The sequence below is a fragment of the Pieris rapae genome, chromosome 5 (genome assembly GCF_905147795.1).
Source record: "Pieris rapae chromosome 5, ilPieRapa1.1, whole genome shotgun sequence".
Taxonomy (NCBI): domain Eukaryota; kingdom Metazoa; phylum Arthropoda; class Insecta; order Lepidoptera; family Pieridae; genus Pieris; species Pieris rapae.
In genome coordinates, this window is record NC_059513.1 from 6,376,081 (window position 1) to 6,394,968 (window position 18,888).

Genomic DNA, 18,888 nt, shown 5'->3' on the forward strand with positions numbered 1-18,888 from the left:
TGCGATAAAAAAATGTATTCGTTGTCATTTGTTTTTGTAAATTGGCGGGAAATCTGAAACTCTTGTTAAAATGAACCTAATGGATGTAGCAATTTCAATGATGATTCGCGTGTGGGACCTTTAACAGCGACTACTGAAGAAAACATCAGTGCTGTGCAACGCATGATAAGAGAAGGATAAGAGAGTGACCTATCAGCAGATACGGGCAAGCCTAGGCATTGGTAAGAAACTACTTCAAAAATATTCATGAACATTTAGGAGTAAAAGTAAATTTAAGAGCTTTGTACCAGATGGAATCCTCATAGTTTAACCGACGCCCAGAAACCTTCGCATGGCGTGGTGTTACAAAATATTCGAAAAGCAATAAGCAACTTTCTACATTAAGCCGTTTTTCATTTTTTTAACATTTTCAGTGTTATCTATGTATAGTAACTATGACTACGGCTTTTAAAGATAACCATATACCCCATGGGGCGTGGATCAAATTCACTTCTACCCCTATTTTATTGATGACTAGTATGGTATCAGTATTATGTACCTGATACCTATTGTCGGGATTTTGTTCTGTGGTCGACAGTAAAAGAAGATAGATTTGTTCTAAATTTACGGCAAATAATTCCAAATTTATTACGTCTAGGAATTACTAGAAAAATTTTTACTTATAAAATTAAGTCTGAGATTATCATAATAAGACTCAAGATGACTCATTGTATTTTATAGTAGGGGATGAAGGGCAGGAGTGAAAGCGAGACCGTAGACGCCAGTCAGGCGGGAGCCATCCATAGAGATTATGAGAGCCTGCGCGCAGTACCTTTTCACTCGCCGTGTTGATAGCTGTGCCGAAATTCTCACAAAATGCGCATACAAATAATCATACCCTTCTTATTTTTAATCAACTCATTAGAAACCAAAGAAGTAACACAATATACAATCAGAAAGTCACTAGTAGAACACCAAGGGCATATATTCATCAATAAAAGTAAATTAAAAAACACACATCTTAAAATCGCTAATGTGACGAAAGTTAAAATAAAAACCACTCTACGAAAACCTCCAGATGTACCAACTCTTATTACTCATGACCGGTAAGTTATTTAATATAAAATGAAATAAATAATTAGATGTTTTCCATAATCTCTCACTGTTATAACCGTAAAATATTTCATGTCACAGTTGTTTTTATATCAACCAAATAACTAATATATAATAATAAATAAATAAATCAGTGGCGCTACAACCTCTGTAGGTCTTAGCATCTGGCATTTGTCTTTAAATCTGTTTCGTGATCAGCCTCCAGTGCCTGATACACGTCGTCGACTTTTTGGGTCAAATACATGTCGGTTTCCTCACGATGTTTTCCTTCATCGTTCGAGCAAATGTTAAATACGCACATAGAAAGAAAGTCCATTGGTGCACAGCCGGGGATCGAATCTATGTATCTGATGAGCTGAGTATGAGAGTCGCACGCTGAAGCCACTAGGCCAACACTGCTTGTATAATAATAATAATCACATTTTTCAAAACATTTCATAAAATATTTAATTCTCAGACTCAAACAATGGGCGTATGAAATCCACGAGTATTTATTTGAAATAGAAAAGAAAGTAGTCCGACGGGATGTGCTGTCTCAAAGTTTCGCAAATATCAAGATAGAAATGAGGAATGGATCAGCAATTTTGCAAAGAGCGTCTGCAGCTCTCGAAGGTCTGTTGGACAGGCGAGGGAAGGCGGCGGAGGCAATTATGAGAAAAGCGGAAGAACTATCAACATACATTTTGGAAAATAAAAAACAACCACCCGCAGACTATATGTTTGATCACAGTGTTGTGAGTAGCTTAGCTTGATTTTGTTTTTCGGTAATAATTTTTTTTATATAGAACAGGGGTAAACAGGCAAGAGGCGCACCTGATGTTAAGTGATATCGCCGCCCATGGACACTCTCAATGCCAGAGGGCTCGCGAGTGCGTTGCTGGCCTTTTAAGAATAGGTACGCTCTTTTCTTGAAGGACCCTAAATCGAATTGGTTAATACTTCAGTGGGCTACTGGTTTGTTTGTATGTTTCAATTTTGCGTGCTAATCCGCAATAACAAATCCAATTCTTTAATTAGATTAAAATGTTCACAAAAATAATAAATACTAAATTAATCATCTTAACCGGCGCTATATAATTATGTTAAGCTTTAAGTACTTCAAGCGCCATAGTTAATGGACGTTCTCTTGAAGTGTTTGAAGTACAAACAAGGAAAATTAATTACACATTGATTTACTTAATATTTGAATTGTGAACAATTCAACTGATAAAACTATTCGTTCACAGTACAGTGTCATAAATGCAGGAAAGCATTATACGCACTTTCGTGCCTTAATTGAAATACGAAAACTTATTATATTTCTTTAAACAAATAAATAAAAACATCATATTAATAAATTCTCAATTTCAGGATTTAGACGTACTAAAGCAAGCGGTGCCAACTGAAAGCGAATGGGAGCTACCATCTTCCTGTATAAGCATAGATAAAGTGAAACTTCAAAAGAGTTCACATTTCAATGCACAAGTTTCATTGGATTCTAGTAGCGTTCACGTTGTTGCTGAAGTTTTTGCTTGTGGTAAAGTACTTTGCATAATATCATGCAAACTATTTTTATGTGAAGGAAAACATCGTGAGGAAACCGACATGTCTTAGACCCAAAAAGTCGGCGACCCGTGTCAGGCACTGGATGCTGATCACCTACTTGCTTATTAGATTTAAAAATTGATCATGAAACAAATTCAGAGGCCAAGACCTAAAGAGGTTGTAGTGCCACTGTTTTTTTTAACGAAAAATAACAAAACTGATTTAACTTTCCTATTGTGTAGATTTTAGAGTTCTGCCACATATTTATTGGTCGGAAAATCTACTGGCTACATTTCGTGAGAACTACGCACAAGATGCTACTCTGGACTTTCAATACTTGTGCAGTGCAAAAGGATTTCTAAGACATTACCCTGGTGAGATCTATTTAAATATTTGAACTCCAAAAATAATAAATGTATTGTTCAAATTAAAATTTAAAGATATTTAGCTTTACCTTTGCATAATAAATGCAACGTAACGACCGCAGGAAATACAGGACAAGCATCCCTGTTTAAATTGTATGCCTGTAATAATAATAAAAGATGCTTTAGAAAAATACGTATAAAAAGTTCAGAAAAGCTGGTTTCATTGAATAGATTCTGCACCTTCGTTTCTTACTTAAAGTAGGCCACAACGACCTTAACAAAGCAAATGCGTCGAAGGCTTTTTAGAACGGACGATGTCATATATGCCGGATGTCTATAAGAATTGAGGAGTTGAAATTTCTTTCATATCTCTAACGGTTGGGATACTAAATAGGAGTAAAAATTAGAACTTTTCTAGATCTCTTAAATCTTTTCTTACTCATTCTATAAATCACTCTTAATTCCGCATCTATTATTACTACTAATACAGTCGGTAAATGTTACTAATTGCAGTGACAGAATATCAGAAAAACAAACGCAATGTTTTTATTTGCATTATATTTCGGGCATTGATTGTGTAATATATAATTGAAAAATAAACTATTATTTACAAATGTATCTGATTATTAAAATAAATATATACAGAATTTATATTTACATTATAATAATCTTCACAAACTGCGTACAAAAAAATCGTCTTGGTCGATTTAAATAATTTTGCATCATACTGCAATTTTATTCAATAAAAATTGTACACGATTTTGTTTCATATAGCTGCTTTATGGCAAAGTCTATACAATTTGAACGTGGAGGCGGAAGATGTGTATGACTGTCGTTTGAGGCCATGGTATGTGAGTGCCAGTGGCGCACCAAGGGATGTACTCATTCTCCTTGACGCTTCGGGATCGATGAATAACTCATCTAACCAAGTTATTGGTAAAGAAAAATGTTGTCAATTATTAATATCGTTAATTGTGGGTGAATAAGATGAACCATCCTTTTTAATAAAAATAGATTCAAAGTGTAATAACAGATGATAATAATATAGACCCATAGTTTTATGGGGGAAAACACTAATAATGTGTGGAACAAATAAAAATTGTCTTTTTGACATGACAGTTTTTGCCGACTAAACAATCAATCAATAAAAACGCGGGAGAAATAGAAAAAAAAAACGTTTTTTAACAATATTTACTTTTTCTAGCCGAATTATTCACATCAACTCTCCTAAACGCTTTGACGGATGATGATCAAGTGAATGTCTTAAGATTCAATGTTGTGGTTGAATCACCAATTAGCTGCTTTAATGATAAACTTGTACCGGTAAGTAACCAAAATTTATAATTTCGAAACCCTTTTCATCAAAATATTAGGCACGTAGGTACGCCTACGTATTGTGTTGCAAATTTCTTCGGGGTATTTGTGGGGAATAAATTTAAGGATTTAATTATTATGATACTATCTGGTCAATATATTCTTGAACTGAAGTTATGACGTATGTACAAAAAACTATTAAGCTATTTAAAAATAAATGGTGACTTTTTACTGGTGTATCATTCTCGAAGCATGACTAATTTGAATGTACGACCAACCAGGCTCCAGAAGATAAACCACTTACATGGAAATTGTATCGTTTTTACAACAAACTAATGAAAAATGTTCCTAATACTTGATTGATTTAAACAATTAGTATGACTCAAAACTTAGCAATCAAAAACAGTGGCGGAAAGCCTTCTAGCCAGTTCTTCTTGCCCGCTCTACGCCCTTGACTTGCGAACTGGTAGTAAATGTAAATTTACAATTAATTTAATTTTTTTGACGTTCATAAATGTACTTGTTGACCAATATGAATAAAGTTATTTTGAGTTTGAGTTATTATATTAAAGAGGAAATCCCGTAGACACTGACTTTTATCGTCATATGACAATTTTGTTCAAAATCCTATTTCGTATTAGATTCAATCTTCGATGTCATTAGAGTCGCTTTACTCATTATACTCAAACCCAATTATGTACATGTTTCATATTTCTTCGCTTTTGGTAAAAGTATGTATCTATTATAGGTGGTTATAGGTTTATTTATTTCCAGGCGAATCACGTAAACTCAGCAGCCATGATGTCGGCACTTAAACGCCAGGCATTGGTTAACGAATCGTTAATTGGAGATGTTTTAACGTACTCAGTACATTTGCTTCAAAAGCAGAACACTTTGAATAGACCACGCGCTTGTCAACAGGCGATCGTATTAGTTACCGACAGTCTTTATTATAATTACACTGTTTTAATGCGACGCCTCGACCCCGAAGGGAAGATCAGGTAATATGAATTGAAATACGCTCATAGGGGCAGGGGCGGATCTACCTAAGGGCTTTTTGGGCTGCAACCCAGGGCCCGTGGATATAAAGGGATATAAAATACAGTCCCTAACGAAAACAATAGATCACCTATTGTTCTTTTATATTAATAATTAACATAAGGTTGGAATCCCTGAGATCAATCAACTTTAGCGATGCGCGAAACGAATATAATATGAAACGAATTCCCCATCGCTTGTTTTCGGTCGGTGTATTTTTCGCGTGTGCTTTTACGGGGGATTTCCCCATAATAGCCCAGAGCCCCACAAATTCACTATCAACTCATACATAAGGGCCAGACCCTTTGGCGCAAATAGCAGTTTGAAAGATATTTAATAAATTTTATTTTAAGTACATCACTGAACATAAAAGGTCGGAATAGAAACAATTATGTTTAAACCAAAAATTGATTTTTGTCGTAGACTCTTTGTAATGTGGCTTCACGATCGCAATGGTCTGCGAGATTACACTCGTTTGTATGGGGAATCGGTGAGTTGTGAGAGAGATGGTTATTTTGCGGAGTTTATTTCTCACTCAGACATCACAGAACAAGTACTGAGAATTTTAAGAGTGTTAGAGCGTCCTCTAGTGGCGCAAAGGGAGCACCGATTACGGACCTATAGTGATGTGTATGCGCATATGGAGGTAATTTTTCTTTATTTTTTTATTGCATAAATGTTGGTGTTAGAATTTGTGCAACTTTTACGGTGAAACTTCTACCCTGGCGTCGTCAGCACACTTATTTATTTTTTTATAATTAAAGTATAACAATATTGTTAAAACAATGTTTCTTTATGCCAAATAATGTTATAATAAAATAATTAATATTAATATTAATGTGATGCGATAATTTAATAATTTAATAAATTAATAATATCAAAAATGGGATGTCAAATTTCTAGATAATTGTGACCAACCTATTTTTGTCTTGTATTTGTACATTATAATATAAAAGTTAAAATTTCAAGTACGGCATTACTGTCGTAGCCGCAGCAGTAGAACCTAAAACCAAACCTAACAAAAATTTACTATCCATAATTATATATTTTTTTTATTATTTAACAAAAAAGGGGCTACACCCTCAACGCAATAGTTCTTTTAACGATTTAGTAAAATTGTAGGATCCGAGACGTGGTGAATTTCATTGGCAACAAAAAGAAAGCGCCGAACAAGAATATCGGTATAAACGGTTAAGACAAAATAAAGATTTGTTCCTCAAAAATCTTTATAAGGATGATATGCATTTGTATAACTTGGTAATATTTTTAATTTAATCACATTAAAGTATTTTATACTAGAAATAATTAGCCTTAAGGCCGTAAGCCTTTTGGCAGTGTTAATATAGCACCTGTTTCACCTAACATCAGGTGAGCCGCCCGTTTGGCCTTTTCTCTAAATAAAAATATAGAAGAAAAGATTAAATAATAAATCTCATATGTATAATATATTAAGCTTAATCTTATCAACATAGCTTTGGCTATTAGAATGTTTAACTCTTTCCTTTAATAAATATATAAACGTATATCTATATATGTATCTGTAATTCATTTAAAGAATAGAAGGTTCGTAGACGATCTACGATATTTCGTAGAGCTTTGTAGTTGTTTTAATGAAAATAAAATATAATAAATACAATTAAATGTCACAATAGTTATTCTAATGGTATATGCAATATTATAAATGTTATAGTTTGGTATATATAGAATTTTAATAATAGTTAATATTATCCCCATGTTAATAATTTATTTATAAAGGCTACTGATTGAGACCGATTGTATACGTCCAAAATTTTATTTATTCCTTTAGCATTACAATCATAATCCTTCAAACTCTTTAATCTCGAAGGAATTGCGTAATTATTCTAGCAAACCAATTTGAATCCCTTTTGTACTCATTTCAGGATAAAAAGGGTCAATATTATGAAGGCGAAGATATGAACTATCGTTTGCAAGTGAGCGTTTCAGTTCCTGTTTTCGAAAGCACAACTATTGAGGTATTGATATAATTAGTAATCATTGAAAAATGTATAATTACATTCGTTTTTGGGGGTTTTGATACATGGTTTATTTTACAGAACATAACTATTCAATTGAACGAGGTATGTATAGTATAATATCTAATATTATTTAATCGAGTTGTTATCTGGCAGTTTTGTACTTATATTATACTAGCGGATCCGACAGACGTTGTCCTGTCTACACGTCTTTAATTTCAAAATTTTAATTTTTAATAAGCCATTTTGATGAAAATTATTATTCAAATGTTATGACAATATCTAACGATCCAGCACATGGTCACACACGATATAACACAATGATAACAAAACTTTTTTTAAATTTCGGGACAGACTAAAATTAAAATTCGAATATTATTTAAAATTTGACACTGCGATGGTAGCGCCGTCTGTCGGATCCAATGTAAAACATTCCAAAATCAACAACAACTAAGAAATTGAAAATTAATTAAAAAAACATTGTCCAGCGGACGAAATTGTGAATCTAAACCATTCCCAGATCCCCTTGAACACACACAAAAAATTTCGTCTAAATCGGTCCAGTCGTTTAGGAGGAGTTCAGTCACATACACACGCACACAAGAAATATATATATTAAGATTTACTACTATTATACTACTACTTATATTATTCTACTAGTACTTATATATTGTAAGATTGTTCTTGCGAATGCTTTCTTATAATTGAGCTCTTATAAAAACTAATACTGTTTTTATATATATTTAGTAGAATTTCATAAAATATATTATTATTGTATTTCAATTTCAGGAAAAGCAACGTAATGCTACACGGACGGTAAATATCATTTTTCAGTTGTTTTAATATCGTTATAAAATCTATTGATAAGATATGGTTAAATTTACAAGATCCTTTTGATATATGACGTAATTATTATTTAATGGACTTAAAATAAATTTATTTTTAAATCGCTACCTCTAATATTTATGAAGCGGAAATATCCGTTCTAATAAATATGAGTTAGAAATAGTATATTAGTTGTAAATAGGGTTTAAAAATATTCACAATCTTTAATGGTATAAAATGTCTTCGGTTCTAGTATCCAGTTAATCGTCTTCTAGGAGTTGCTGGAGTTGACATACCATTGGATCATTTAAAACTCATTTTGCCATTTTTCCTGGTATGTATACGTATGTTAAAATGTTCTTTGGTTTATTTGATAATCGACTACTGTCCAGGGGTTAAGAACATAACGAAAGACCAAACGGTACGTTTCATTGTGATAGGTCAAAATTACGTTTTATGTTGCGCGTTGGAACTGTGACGCTGTTGACCATTTACGAACAAAAGAAACGCGCCATCGTACTATCGCTTTTTGTTATTTTTTTGAATTCATATATATGCAGTGCGGAGCTGGTATTTGTTTAATAACTATTATTCAAACTGGATGTTTTCCTCCGACACGATCATCTATTTATTTATCTATTTTTATTTATTTATTTCGTGTGACCCTAATCATCTGCCTAGACCACAATTACATTAATAATACAAAGATTTCGAAGATAGCAACATTTGCCCTTAGTACGAAAAATAAAAAGATCATATTATTTTAATTTTAGATAGGCGCAAGCGGAACCATGTTCATAGTTGATCATCGCGGTAATATTGTACTGCACAACAATACAAAACCCGTCGTGAGTACTAATAGCATTTTATATAAGTTACATTTGGACTAAAGTATGCTTTATTCAAGCAAACGAGTTGTTCACTTATAATTAACTTTGCTTATGAAATGTAATTGGTGTGTGTTTGTTTAAAAACTGTATATGTATAACCTAAATATAATTACTGTTTTAATGTTATTATCCAATTTTCACGATATATTATAATAATAATTAAAATTTATACAAGCTTATGATATTTTTTTTACAAAGAGTAATGTTATATTTATTATCGGTTCTAGTTTGACGGCGATATCCTAAAACCTGGTTATCGAACTGTGGACATCTTAGATGTGGAGCAACCAGGAATAGATCACTATCCCAGACATTACCCACAAGAATGGCTCGATGTAAGGGTATTTTTTTCTATAAAAATCTGTAGGTATATTTTTTACATGAATATTATATTAATTATATTATATTACATTATCGCAGCAATCACTGTTTTCTAAATTAAGAATTGATTTAGCCCTTATGGTAGGGGAGCCCACGATGCTAAATGGGGATTTACTCGAGCGTCGTGGAGACCTATTGGGTTGCAAAGCTTAGATGATACGAAGAAAAAAATGTTATATGATATATACCTTTTCATCAGTGGGGAAAGCGGCTATAGATGTTTAAATATGTAAAAAAAAACTGTTGCATGGACATACTCGAGCGCGTCAGATATTGATAGCATCAATGTCCTACGTATTTTTAATAATGTACGTATGTTAATCTGATCATTTGCATGATGGGGGTGGTTGTACGTAAGGGTTAAAAATGAAAAAAAAAAAATTTAATCGAGCGCGTCAGGTTTTCTAAGGGGGTGTTAAGTGCACCAAAAAAAAAGCTCTCATTCAATAATCTGACGATTTCGAGCTGACGCAAACTCGCAGCCATTATTATAATGTGCAAAAAAAAATCGCCATTTTGAAATACTCGAGCGCGTCAGATTAAGATATATATGGTTCAGATTTATATTCTAAACGTACTGTCTCATAATCTGACGATTATCTAGAGGGATTTGCCTGATCTGACAAAAAAAATATTAGAAAAACGGTTCACCCTAAAGGCCATGCCTGCAATTCCATTCCTGGGCGCTTAAAATTGTACTTATGAGCTCGCTGAGTTCAAAGAAATAATATTAATGATAATAAGAGTTCTCCCAGCTCGAAAGTCTGATAGAAGTTTCATAGAACACTATTTTTGAAATTTTCAAACCCCAATAACTTTTGAATGGATCAAGCAATTTTCCCGCGGTTGACGGCGATCGACGCATTTTTTAAGCTCTAATTATTTAATTTCATCAAAAACGATAATCCGATATGAAATGTCGAAGTTATGTGATAGAAACACTTTTTTCGGTTTTCTTTCGTTCACGATATCTCTCGAACGAATCAACCGATTTTGACCAGTTTGGTGGCGATCGACGTCGTTTTTCAAGCTTAAAGATGGATTAGTTTTTTGAAGTTGATGGATAAAGCCGTTTAAAAGTTATTGCAAAAAAACACTATCAAAAAAACAAATTGTTATTTTTTTAGATTTTTCAAAATTTCTCAAAATCTATCGGTCCCCATCGGTTCAAATTCACATGAAATCTAATTTTGAGGGAAACGCGGAGAAGGAAATGTAGGCATCACGCAGCTGCACGCGTTTATCGCACGAACTTTATCGACGAAATTTTGTTATTTCGGCTTGCGGAAATCGTCAGATTATATATTTTTCAATATTCTAGAATTATTTCATTCAAAATAAAAAAAAATTAGCTACGCTCGAGAATGTCAAGATGACGTTTTTTTTTACAACTTTGCTGCCCTCCCCTCTCTTTACGTCACTCTCAAATTGTCAGATTAGTGGAATATACACTTTTTAGGATGTGATTAACTCACACTACCTTAATCTGACGCGCTCGAGAATGTCTGATGATCAATTTTTTTTTACTAATCTGATCCTGTATCCTTCACGGGCGGCCTTATATATGGGCCTCATATTTGGTGGAGGTACTTAACCGGGTACAAGGTATCCCCCTGTATATTAATCTGCCACGCTTGAGTAAATCCCGAAATCCCCTCTTGGGCTCCCCTACTATTAAAGCACATCTGCCAAATTAGTAGCTTTAATGTTCTCTTCAATTTTAGTTTCGTCAGGCGCTGGTAATTGAGGAACCTAACGGTTCAAGGTCGATGTACGCCAAGAGTATTTTCGAAGGTGGTATGAGAGCTATAATTGAAGTAAAGGATTACTATTGGCAGAGGATTCATGACCATTATACACTGGTGGTCTCTTTGCCTAAGTATAATTTATTACATGCAGTACCCGATGGACAATTTACACAAGAGTTGGGCGAGGAAGCTTATAAAGCATTATGGAACACCGATTTTGCCGTCCATCCTGAGTGGTATGAAACTTAAGATTTTAGACTTTGGATTTTAAAATAAATCTCAAAAAATAAACTCTCGATAACATCTTGTCCATTTTCCAAAATGTATGTCTTTTCTTTACGCATGTATCTGTAAGCTTCATGAACTAATGTCATGCCATACAAATCAGTTTGGATGGTGACTCATGAAAAGTGATTTTGTCTCAAGCTTTTTCATATGAAGATTATACTTAATTGTAGGCTATACTGCAGACACGTAGAACAACATTTTGATTCCCGGAAGTTTGAAATACTGCATTTCCTTAGAAGAAGAAAAGACGAACCAAACTTTGCGATGCAAAAGATTAAACACATCTTTGCGGCGTTTCCACCAACTTTACTTGAAAAAACTTATCACTGTACGGTATCAATGTTTATTATTGCTTATCCTTAGATTAAGGACGTTCAACTCGGCAATATTTTTATATTCATTCTCAGAGGTCTTCTTATGACTAGGAAATGTATACATAAAGTGTTTCCAAACGGACACTAAAAAGGAAGGCGAGATGAGTAAGTAATGGGCGGTGACACTTTTTCAGGCTTTCATATCATTTCTCTTCTGTGTATTTATAATTTCTTGGACATTTGTCTAAAAATTACCGTACAATACGTCGATTAACTCGATTAAATACACGTGCCTCAATTGTAATCGCTTCTATAAGTCGCTTGATTACTCTATTTATTCAGTAAATCTTGCAGGCAACGCCATTTTTTTATTATTGAATGTAAATCATCCACTTATGTACTTGCTAAGTTGTTCATAATAATAAATTATTTCTATATAATTTATAATTAAATATGAGCTTAGCAAACCTAAGATTCTTGTATGTGAATCAGAAAATATAACATAAAATACGCACACATACAGACAGCTATTACGAATACAATAGATGTCAACATTTGACTTTTTTTTATTACTCCTTCTCAATTTTTTTAGGTAATGAAGAGCTGATGGCACGCTTAAGTCACGAAGCAGTTGCGACAAAGCAATGGGCCCTCGAGCACGAAGATCCTGACACCGAGAGGGAATGCTCTGGTTGTCTTCTTGGCTCCAACACCGCTTTCTTTTCTACAGGTATATCGTATTTCTTAAATTCACAAAATATCAAATACTGCTAGTATTAAGTAAGGTAAATAGTTTCTGAACAATTTCAGCAAATATCTGCGTTTTTGCTTTAATATATAACATTCTTTATAAATATGATTTCTTTAAATGCATGTAAGAATTTCTTGCTTAATGTACAAAAACTCTAAAAATATTATCGGGATATTTATCTGTTATGTATTGAATATACTTGAAAGATAAATTTTAATGATACACGAAATAGCCATTTGTTTTAAAACAATAAAAAACCTATTCAAGATAGAGAGATAAATTCTGAAAATTTAAAATTCAATTATGATTGACATTTGACAGAAAGCGGTTTAACCCGTTGGCAATTATACCACGCGACTACGGCACATGCTGACCCCCCAGAGGGATCAGTATGGTCTTTGGGACCAGATGAACCATTTTACCGCCGTGCCACAGCCAATCCTGACACTTTGGTAATTCACGCACCAATACCACCTGTGGCGCTTCTGAGGAATACTGACTCTAGCCCGCCTGCTGTAAGTTTCGGTTTATGTAATTTTTGTGTCATTTAGAACTCGAAAATATTAGAAATTGATACTTCAAACCTATATTAATTATACACTATCTCGTCCCAAAGACGGACATAGCATTGTTTTTTACAGAACAGGGAGCAAACGGTCAGAAGCTTCATCTGATATTAAGTGACATAATTCCACACCCTTGATTTGAGTAAATGTAAAATTAGAATTATACAATGTATATTTCTTTTTTGACAGTCATTAGTGTATTTATTTATTTATTTATTGGGAAACCAAACAGAGACATCCTTAATAAAAACAAAGTCAAAAATAAAACAAATACAAACACACTGGATGCCTCCACAACAGGTTACACTTATATATGATACAAAAAATAATACATGACAACAACAGACATAACATTGTGTTACCTAGATGAATAAATGATTTTTGACTTTGACCTTAACACTCACATTGCCAGAGGGCTGGAAAGCCGGCCTTTTAGGAATTGGTACGCTCATCTTTGAAGGCCCCTACATAAAATTAGGTCAGAAATATATCAGTAGGCAGCTGGTGCAAAATCTGCCTTATATTTTCACTTAGTTGTGGAACAACCGGCATCGTGGTTAATACGGATGAAATCTCGAATTCTATCTTCGATTCTACCAATACGAAATATGGAAATTCATATACATACATATCACCCTGGAGATTATTTCAAAAACTTATCATTCAACCATTATGTCAGAACTCGTCTAGCTTAATGCCTTTTTAAGTGGTATTGCATAACATAACTTTTGCTCTTAGTTAGATGACCGTTGGCAATGGCTTACTGCCGCGCGTACTTTGGGCCATCCGACAAAACATGGCATCATCGGAGTTGCGGGATACCATTTCTATCCTAGACATTTAGATGACCTCCTAGATTCCATCACAAACTTTCCTGTAAGTAAAAAATAACAGTTTCGAAGATTCTCAGTAGAATAAAATAAAAATTTAAAAATAAAACAAGATTAATATATTCTCTGCTAAAGAGAAATCTAGGTATCGCTTAATAAATTGCATTCGGCGGGAGCTATTTTAATTAAATTTGGGCCTTGCGGAGAAAGATGGCTCAAAACATTTGTACTTACTAAATTTAACCCAAGTGAAAATGATATTATATGGATGGATAATAAATCTTATTATCCATATATAGACGTGCAACGAAAAGTATTTTCGGCAGTTTACTGAATACCGAATATTCGGCGAGGCCCCTGACCGGATAGCCAAATATTGGGCAAAAGTATTCGGCTGGATTTTGGCGCCAAAGAATTGTACAGACGTGATTGTTTCGCGCTTCTTTGTCTGTTGTAATGTACTGTAATATAACAAAAGCAGCCGAATACCGAATATTCGTTGCAAGTCTTATTAATTATAGTAGTCTAAAAATGAATATCTTTTTCTATATAAGAAATATGACACCAAGCATCGGGGAAAAGCTAAAGGCTTAGAGACATTTATAGTTTTTATATTCGAAGTCTAAATTATAGTGATTTTGTTAGTAATAGATAAATACTTATTCTTATTTGATAAATAATCAAATTCGACAGTGTAACGAAGAAGACGAATCAAAATGTGAACCACGGTGTGACAATGATACTTGGGCGTGTCTTCTAATTGACGAGGCGGGGTGGGTGATAGCAGATCAGACTGATGATGAAAGAATTAATAAGCATTTGTCTACGGAGCATCCGGCCGCCATGAAGGCATTACTTGATGCTGGCGTGTTCCGTATTCGCTGGGTTCATGATTACCAGGGCGTCTGCTTTCCACCAGAGGATGAGAAAGCCAAGGCTGCATCTACTGTGAGTTCTATCTTACATATAAAAAAAGAACGTGCCCATCGTTATAACTGTGAATCCAATCGTTATATTTGTGTGGTCAATACTTTAGAATTAATTTTGTCAGTTGTCATATTTAAAATCACATATCATTTTTCAGAGACTGCCTTCAATTATAATAAGTTTGTGGAGTACAATCAAGATCGTCATTTATGCGTCTCACAATATCTTTACTGTCCTTTATGTCATGATGTCTAGTAAGTACATAAGTTAGGTGCATAGAATAATAACCTGCAAAACAATTTGACTGGATAAAAGCGATTAGACGTAAGACATAGACATAACATTTATTACAAACAAAAACACACAAAATAACAATAATCAAAGAGAAAAATATAATGAGAGATATCAAAAACAATTTTAAAAAAACACTTTTCCTATTCGGTTCGTTTCAAATGTCTATGTGTGTTGTGGCAAAATATTATTTTAACGAAAAACTTATTTTTATTCAAGACACATTAGTAAGCTGCGATACTGAAACAGAGAAGAAGAAACGTCGCGAACGAATCAGGCATGATTACGAGCGTGAAAAGTTTGAGCGACTTTTTGATTCCAAAGTGATTTTGAATCGGACGCGATTTGCTGCTTGTGACAGGACTCGTGCTATTTACGAGTTACAGGTGAGATTTTTATCTGATTAGAATAGCAATGAGTATATTAATGTCAAATGCAACTTAAAATGGGTTTGATTTTAAATTTGCGGCCATAATGGGTCTTTGGATAAGCGTCTAGATCGCGCTAAGCCTCGTTAAAAGAATCTTAATACAATAATTGTGTAAATAGTACATACATATCAAAATTTACCTTTATACCTTAAATGTCCATTTTCCACCTAAAAGCTTCGGTGTAGGCACAACTTACCTGTTAGAAAAATTCGCTACTGAATTAACAATATTTCAGCGAAACAAAAATTCTATGGAAGCACTGAATCGCCCAGCGGATATCTGTGAATGGCCGTTGGTCGCCACAGAGGTCCCTCGAACCAATTTACTTCTATTAGCTGTGTTCAAATCTTGCAATATATCCATGCAGTTAAACGACCCCTTAGATAATGAGCCAGTAAGTAACACTTTTGAAATTACACTAAGTTACCATTTATGCTTTTTTATAATTATTTAGTAGTAGTAGTATTTTTAATTTAAGTATTTGTTTGACGTTATTTCTTCCCTTTCTGCGACTTGAAACAACATTTCGCTAGGAATCGAAAGTTGTCCAGCAAGCCAAATAAAACTTTTCTGAAAGGGCGGCAACGCACTCGGCGTTGCGAACCTTTTGTCAATGTGAGTGTCCATGAGGCGGTGCCACTTAACATCAGGTAAGCCTCCTGCCCTTATGCACCCTATTATTTAAAAATCTATGGGTAGTAAGCTATTTATCTCTGTGTGCAAACTGTGTAGACCGAGTGATTGTTGATTTTTTTACATCGAGCCTACTAATTATTATCAATAAATAATTCATTTAGTATTTCGATGTTGCAAATAAATAATTAAATATTTTAGGTGGTAATGGAACAAGATGGCGAAGTATTTGGTTCAGCCAGTCGTCTTGCATGCTGGCGGAACCGGATTCCTTTGCCTGCAAGGCAACCCCATACAACCTGCTACCCACATAACTTTACATCCGTAAGTCATCACGTTTATACTATCATTTTAATGTGTTTACGTATTTTCAATGATAAGAATCTTAAAACTATAAATAATACTAATTACTCAAAACACATAATTAATAGAATTGTCTGTACCGATATATCTATAATCACTGTGATAAAGTCATTGCATAAAACGCGCCAAAGTTGATTTGACCGCTAAGGATATACATACTAACTTCTTCACCTGAGCCGATCCTCCTTGAGGCGGCCAACATATACATAACATATTTAGAACATCGCGAGACCACGAACATGAATCAATTAATTAATTTAATATAACATATGGGTGATATGTCTCAACTTAAATGCATTTCGGCTTTTGTAACCTATTTTACATTTTCTACAGGAGGAAGGATACCGACAGTGCGGACCTTGGCTTCCAGATCCAGAAAACGATGCAAACTCGTTACAATTTACTAAAATATATTGGCTATTATTTATTCACTTCGTTTTATATATCACTTAGTAGCGCAATTGAATTAATAATTGTTTAACTTTTGAATATAAATGTTAATTAATGTAGACCAAAATTTTAAAAAAAATTGTAAAAAGCTTACGTGTCTCGATGTTATTGTCGCTTTTGTGTATGTGTAATAACAGAATTTCGTAATTTTATGTAATAATCAAAAAACTCAAGCCTATATAAAATGTGTATCCACTGCAAAATAGATGTATGGAAAGTAGAATCCGAGTGTGAATAAATTCAAAACACTATACTAATTTAAAATTCGACCAAAGACAATTCCAAAACTATTGATCTTTTCTGTAGTATTTATAAACTAGACCATCACCCGGATACATCATTTTTGCATTTGTGTTCAGCCATTATTTTCAATAACAAAAAATAAATCAATTATAAGAATGTTATTTACCGTCCGTTGTTGGGAAAAAATATATGTTGGTGTTAATAAAACTCGTTTTCATTCAATTCGGTTTTTATTTATTTGGTTCGGAAATGCCTATTTAATACTGATAGCGCCTTCAGGCAAATCACAAAGTTGGAACATTACATCTCCCTAATAGTCAATAAATACAATAACCCTTATATTAAAACAATATTGGAATGCTTATTGGTGGGTAATATTATTATAAATAGTACTTTATCTATTCTCATTTAGACGTTTCAACCAATGTTATCTGTTTTCGTCTTTTGGTGTCATACAATGATAGGGTATTATCCTTATAAAACTTAAATACAATACATAATAATACAATACTTCTTGTAAAAGCAGCCGATTTTAATAATTTCAATAAATTAAATAGATTATGAAAATTTATAATTTTCAATCTGCGAGAGAAAATATCTATAGCGATCCTATCTACACAATTAAGTTTTTGTATCTCTCGATACTATGCGATATCAGTACGCTTACGCTACGGTTATTAAAAGATTGCATAATTATGACGTCACTTAAGGTCAAAACCCAATTTCGAACTCGGGATCGCTATTCGCTATTGGAAGTGCGAAATTTTTGCAAGATAATAATCAACTGAAAATATAGTGTAAATACCCTATTGTAACAAACCTTCATCTTCTTCGATATTAATTTCTTTAAATACTAAACATCAAAGAGAAAATTATCACCTTAAAGACATTAATCCATTAATTATTTATAGATAAAGATGAACAACGCTTATAATAGTTAATTAACCTTATCGAAATTATTCACAAATTCTGTGAAATCGCGATAATAATCTTGCACAAAGACAAGTAAACATGATTAGACGATTAAAAAGTAACATTATATATGTAGTATAATTAATTTCAGAGAAGTATTTTGCTATTTTCTACCCTTTAAACATGCCCAAAACTTAATCTAAAGAAATTGTAATTCAACATTAGTTTAATTTATCAGCATGATGCATCACACGAACTATACTTAAAATCGAATAGTTGCCGAAAACGATATTTTTTATCGAAATCTTGAGCAACGTATTCGTATACGTCACCGAAAAATGTACGTATACGAATACGAAACTAATGCAAAGTTCGTCGCTAAGTCCTCCGAAGTAAATTCCAATCCGGAGCTCAAGATTACCTCCGTAAACTATACAATAGAGAGCATATGAAATATGTATTCAAAAGGAATAAACCCTGAAAATATTTTGTTTGAAAAGCTAAAAATTTGTGAACTTTCCTAATCTATATTCGAAAAAATAGCCTCTTAATACTGTGTCTATTATATGGAATTGTTAATCTAATTTATTAAAATATTTCTCTCAGCTATTTTACATCAAAAATATGTTATTTAGGGAAAACTACTGTAGCGAGCCAGTTTATTTTAAGCTAATTGCATGGGTGTTCTTAAGATGACGCATCGTATTATGCCTGGACC

General features: G+C 33.3%; 1 protein-coding gene across 1 annotated transcript; it reads left to right on the forward strand.

The window, feature by feature from the left end:
* Nucleotides 1–727: 727 nt before the first annotated feature.
* LOC111004008 (voltage-dependent calcium channel subunit alpha-2/delta-4) lies at nucleotides 728–17,480 on the forward strand. Its single transcript, XM_022274808.2, has 26 exons — nucleotides 728–1,085; nucleotides 1,550–1,826; nucleotides 2,443–2,608; nucleotides 2,859–2,990; nucleotides 3,756–3,917; nucleotides 4,186–4,304; nucleotides 5,070–5,296; nucleotides 5,757–5,979; nucleotides 6,456–6,590; nucleotides 7,235–7,327; nucleotides 7,409–7,432; nucleotides 8,117–8,143; nucleotides 8,406–8,486; nucleotides 8,926–9,000; nucleotides 9,270–9,377; nucleotides 11,148–11,407; nucleotides 11,630–11,787; nucleotides 12,366–12,503; nucleotides 12,846–13,039; nucleotides 13,829–13,966; nucleotides 14,614–14,868; nucleotides 15,005–15,101; nucleotides 15,358–15,524; nucleotides 15,805–15,963; nucleotides 16,404–16,526; nucleotides 16,899–17,480. Exons 1-26 carry the CDS (start codon nucleotides 856–858, stop codon nucleotides 17,016–17,018), a joined length of 3,888 nt encoding a protein of 1,295 aa, XP_022130500.2. The 5' UTR covers nucleotides 728–855; the 3' UTR covers nucleotides 17,019–17,480.
* Nucleotides 17,481–18,888: the final 1,408 nt, after the last annotated feature.

Bases quoted from the DNA above. Each gene is read 5' to 3' on its own strand.
- LOC111004008 (XM_022274808.2), top strand. From the start codon at position 856: ATGCGCATACAAATAATCATACCCTTCTTATTTTTAATCAACTCATTA. The intron at 7,328-7,408 runs GTATTGATATAA...TTTATTTTACAG, and splicing joins TCGAAAGCACAACTATTGAG to AACATAACTATTCAATTGAA. The intron at 11,408-11,629 runs GTATGAAACTTA...ACTTAATTGTAG, and splicing joins TTTGCCGTCCATCCTGAGTG to GCTATACTGCAGACACGTAG.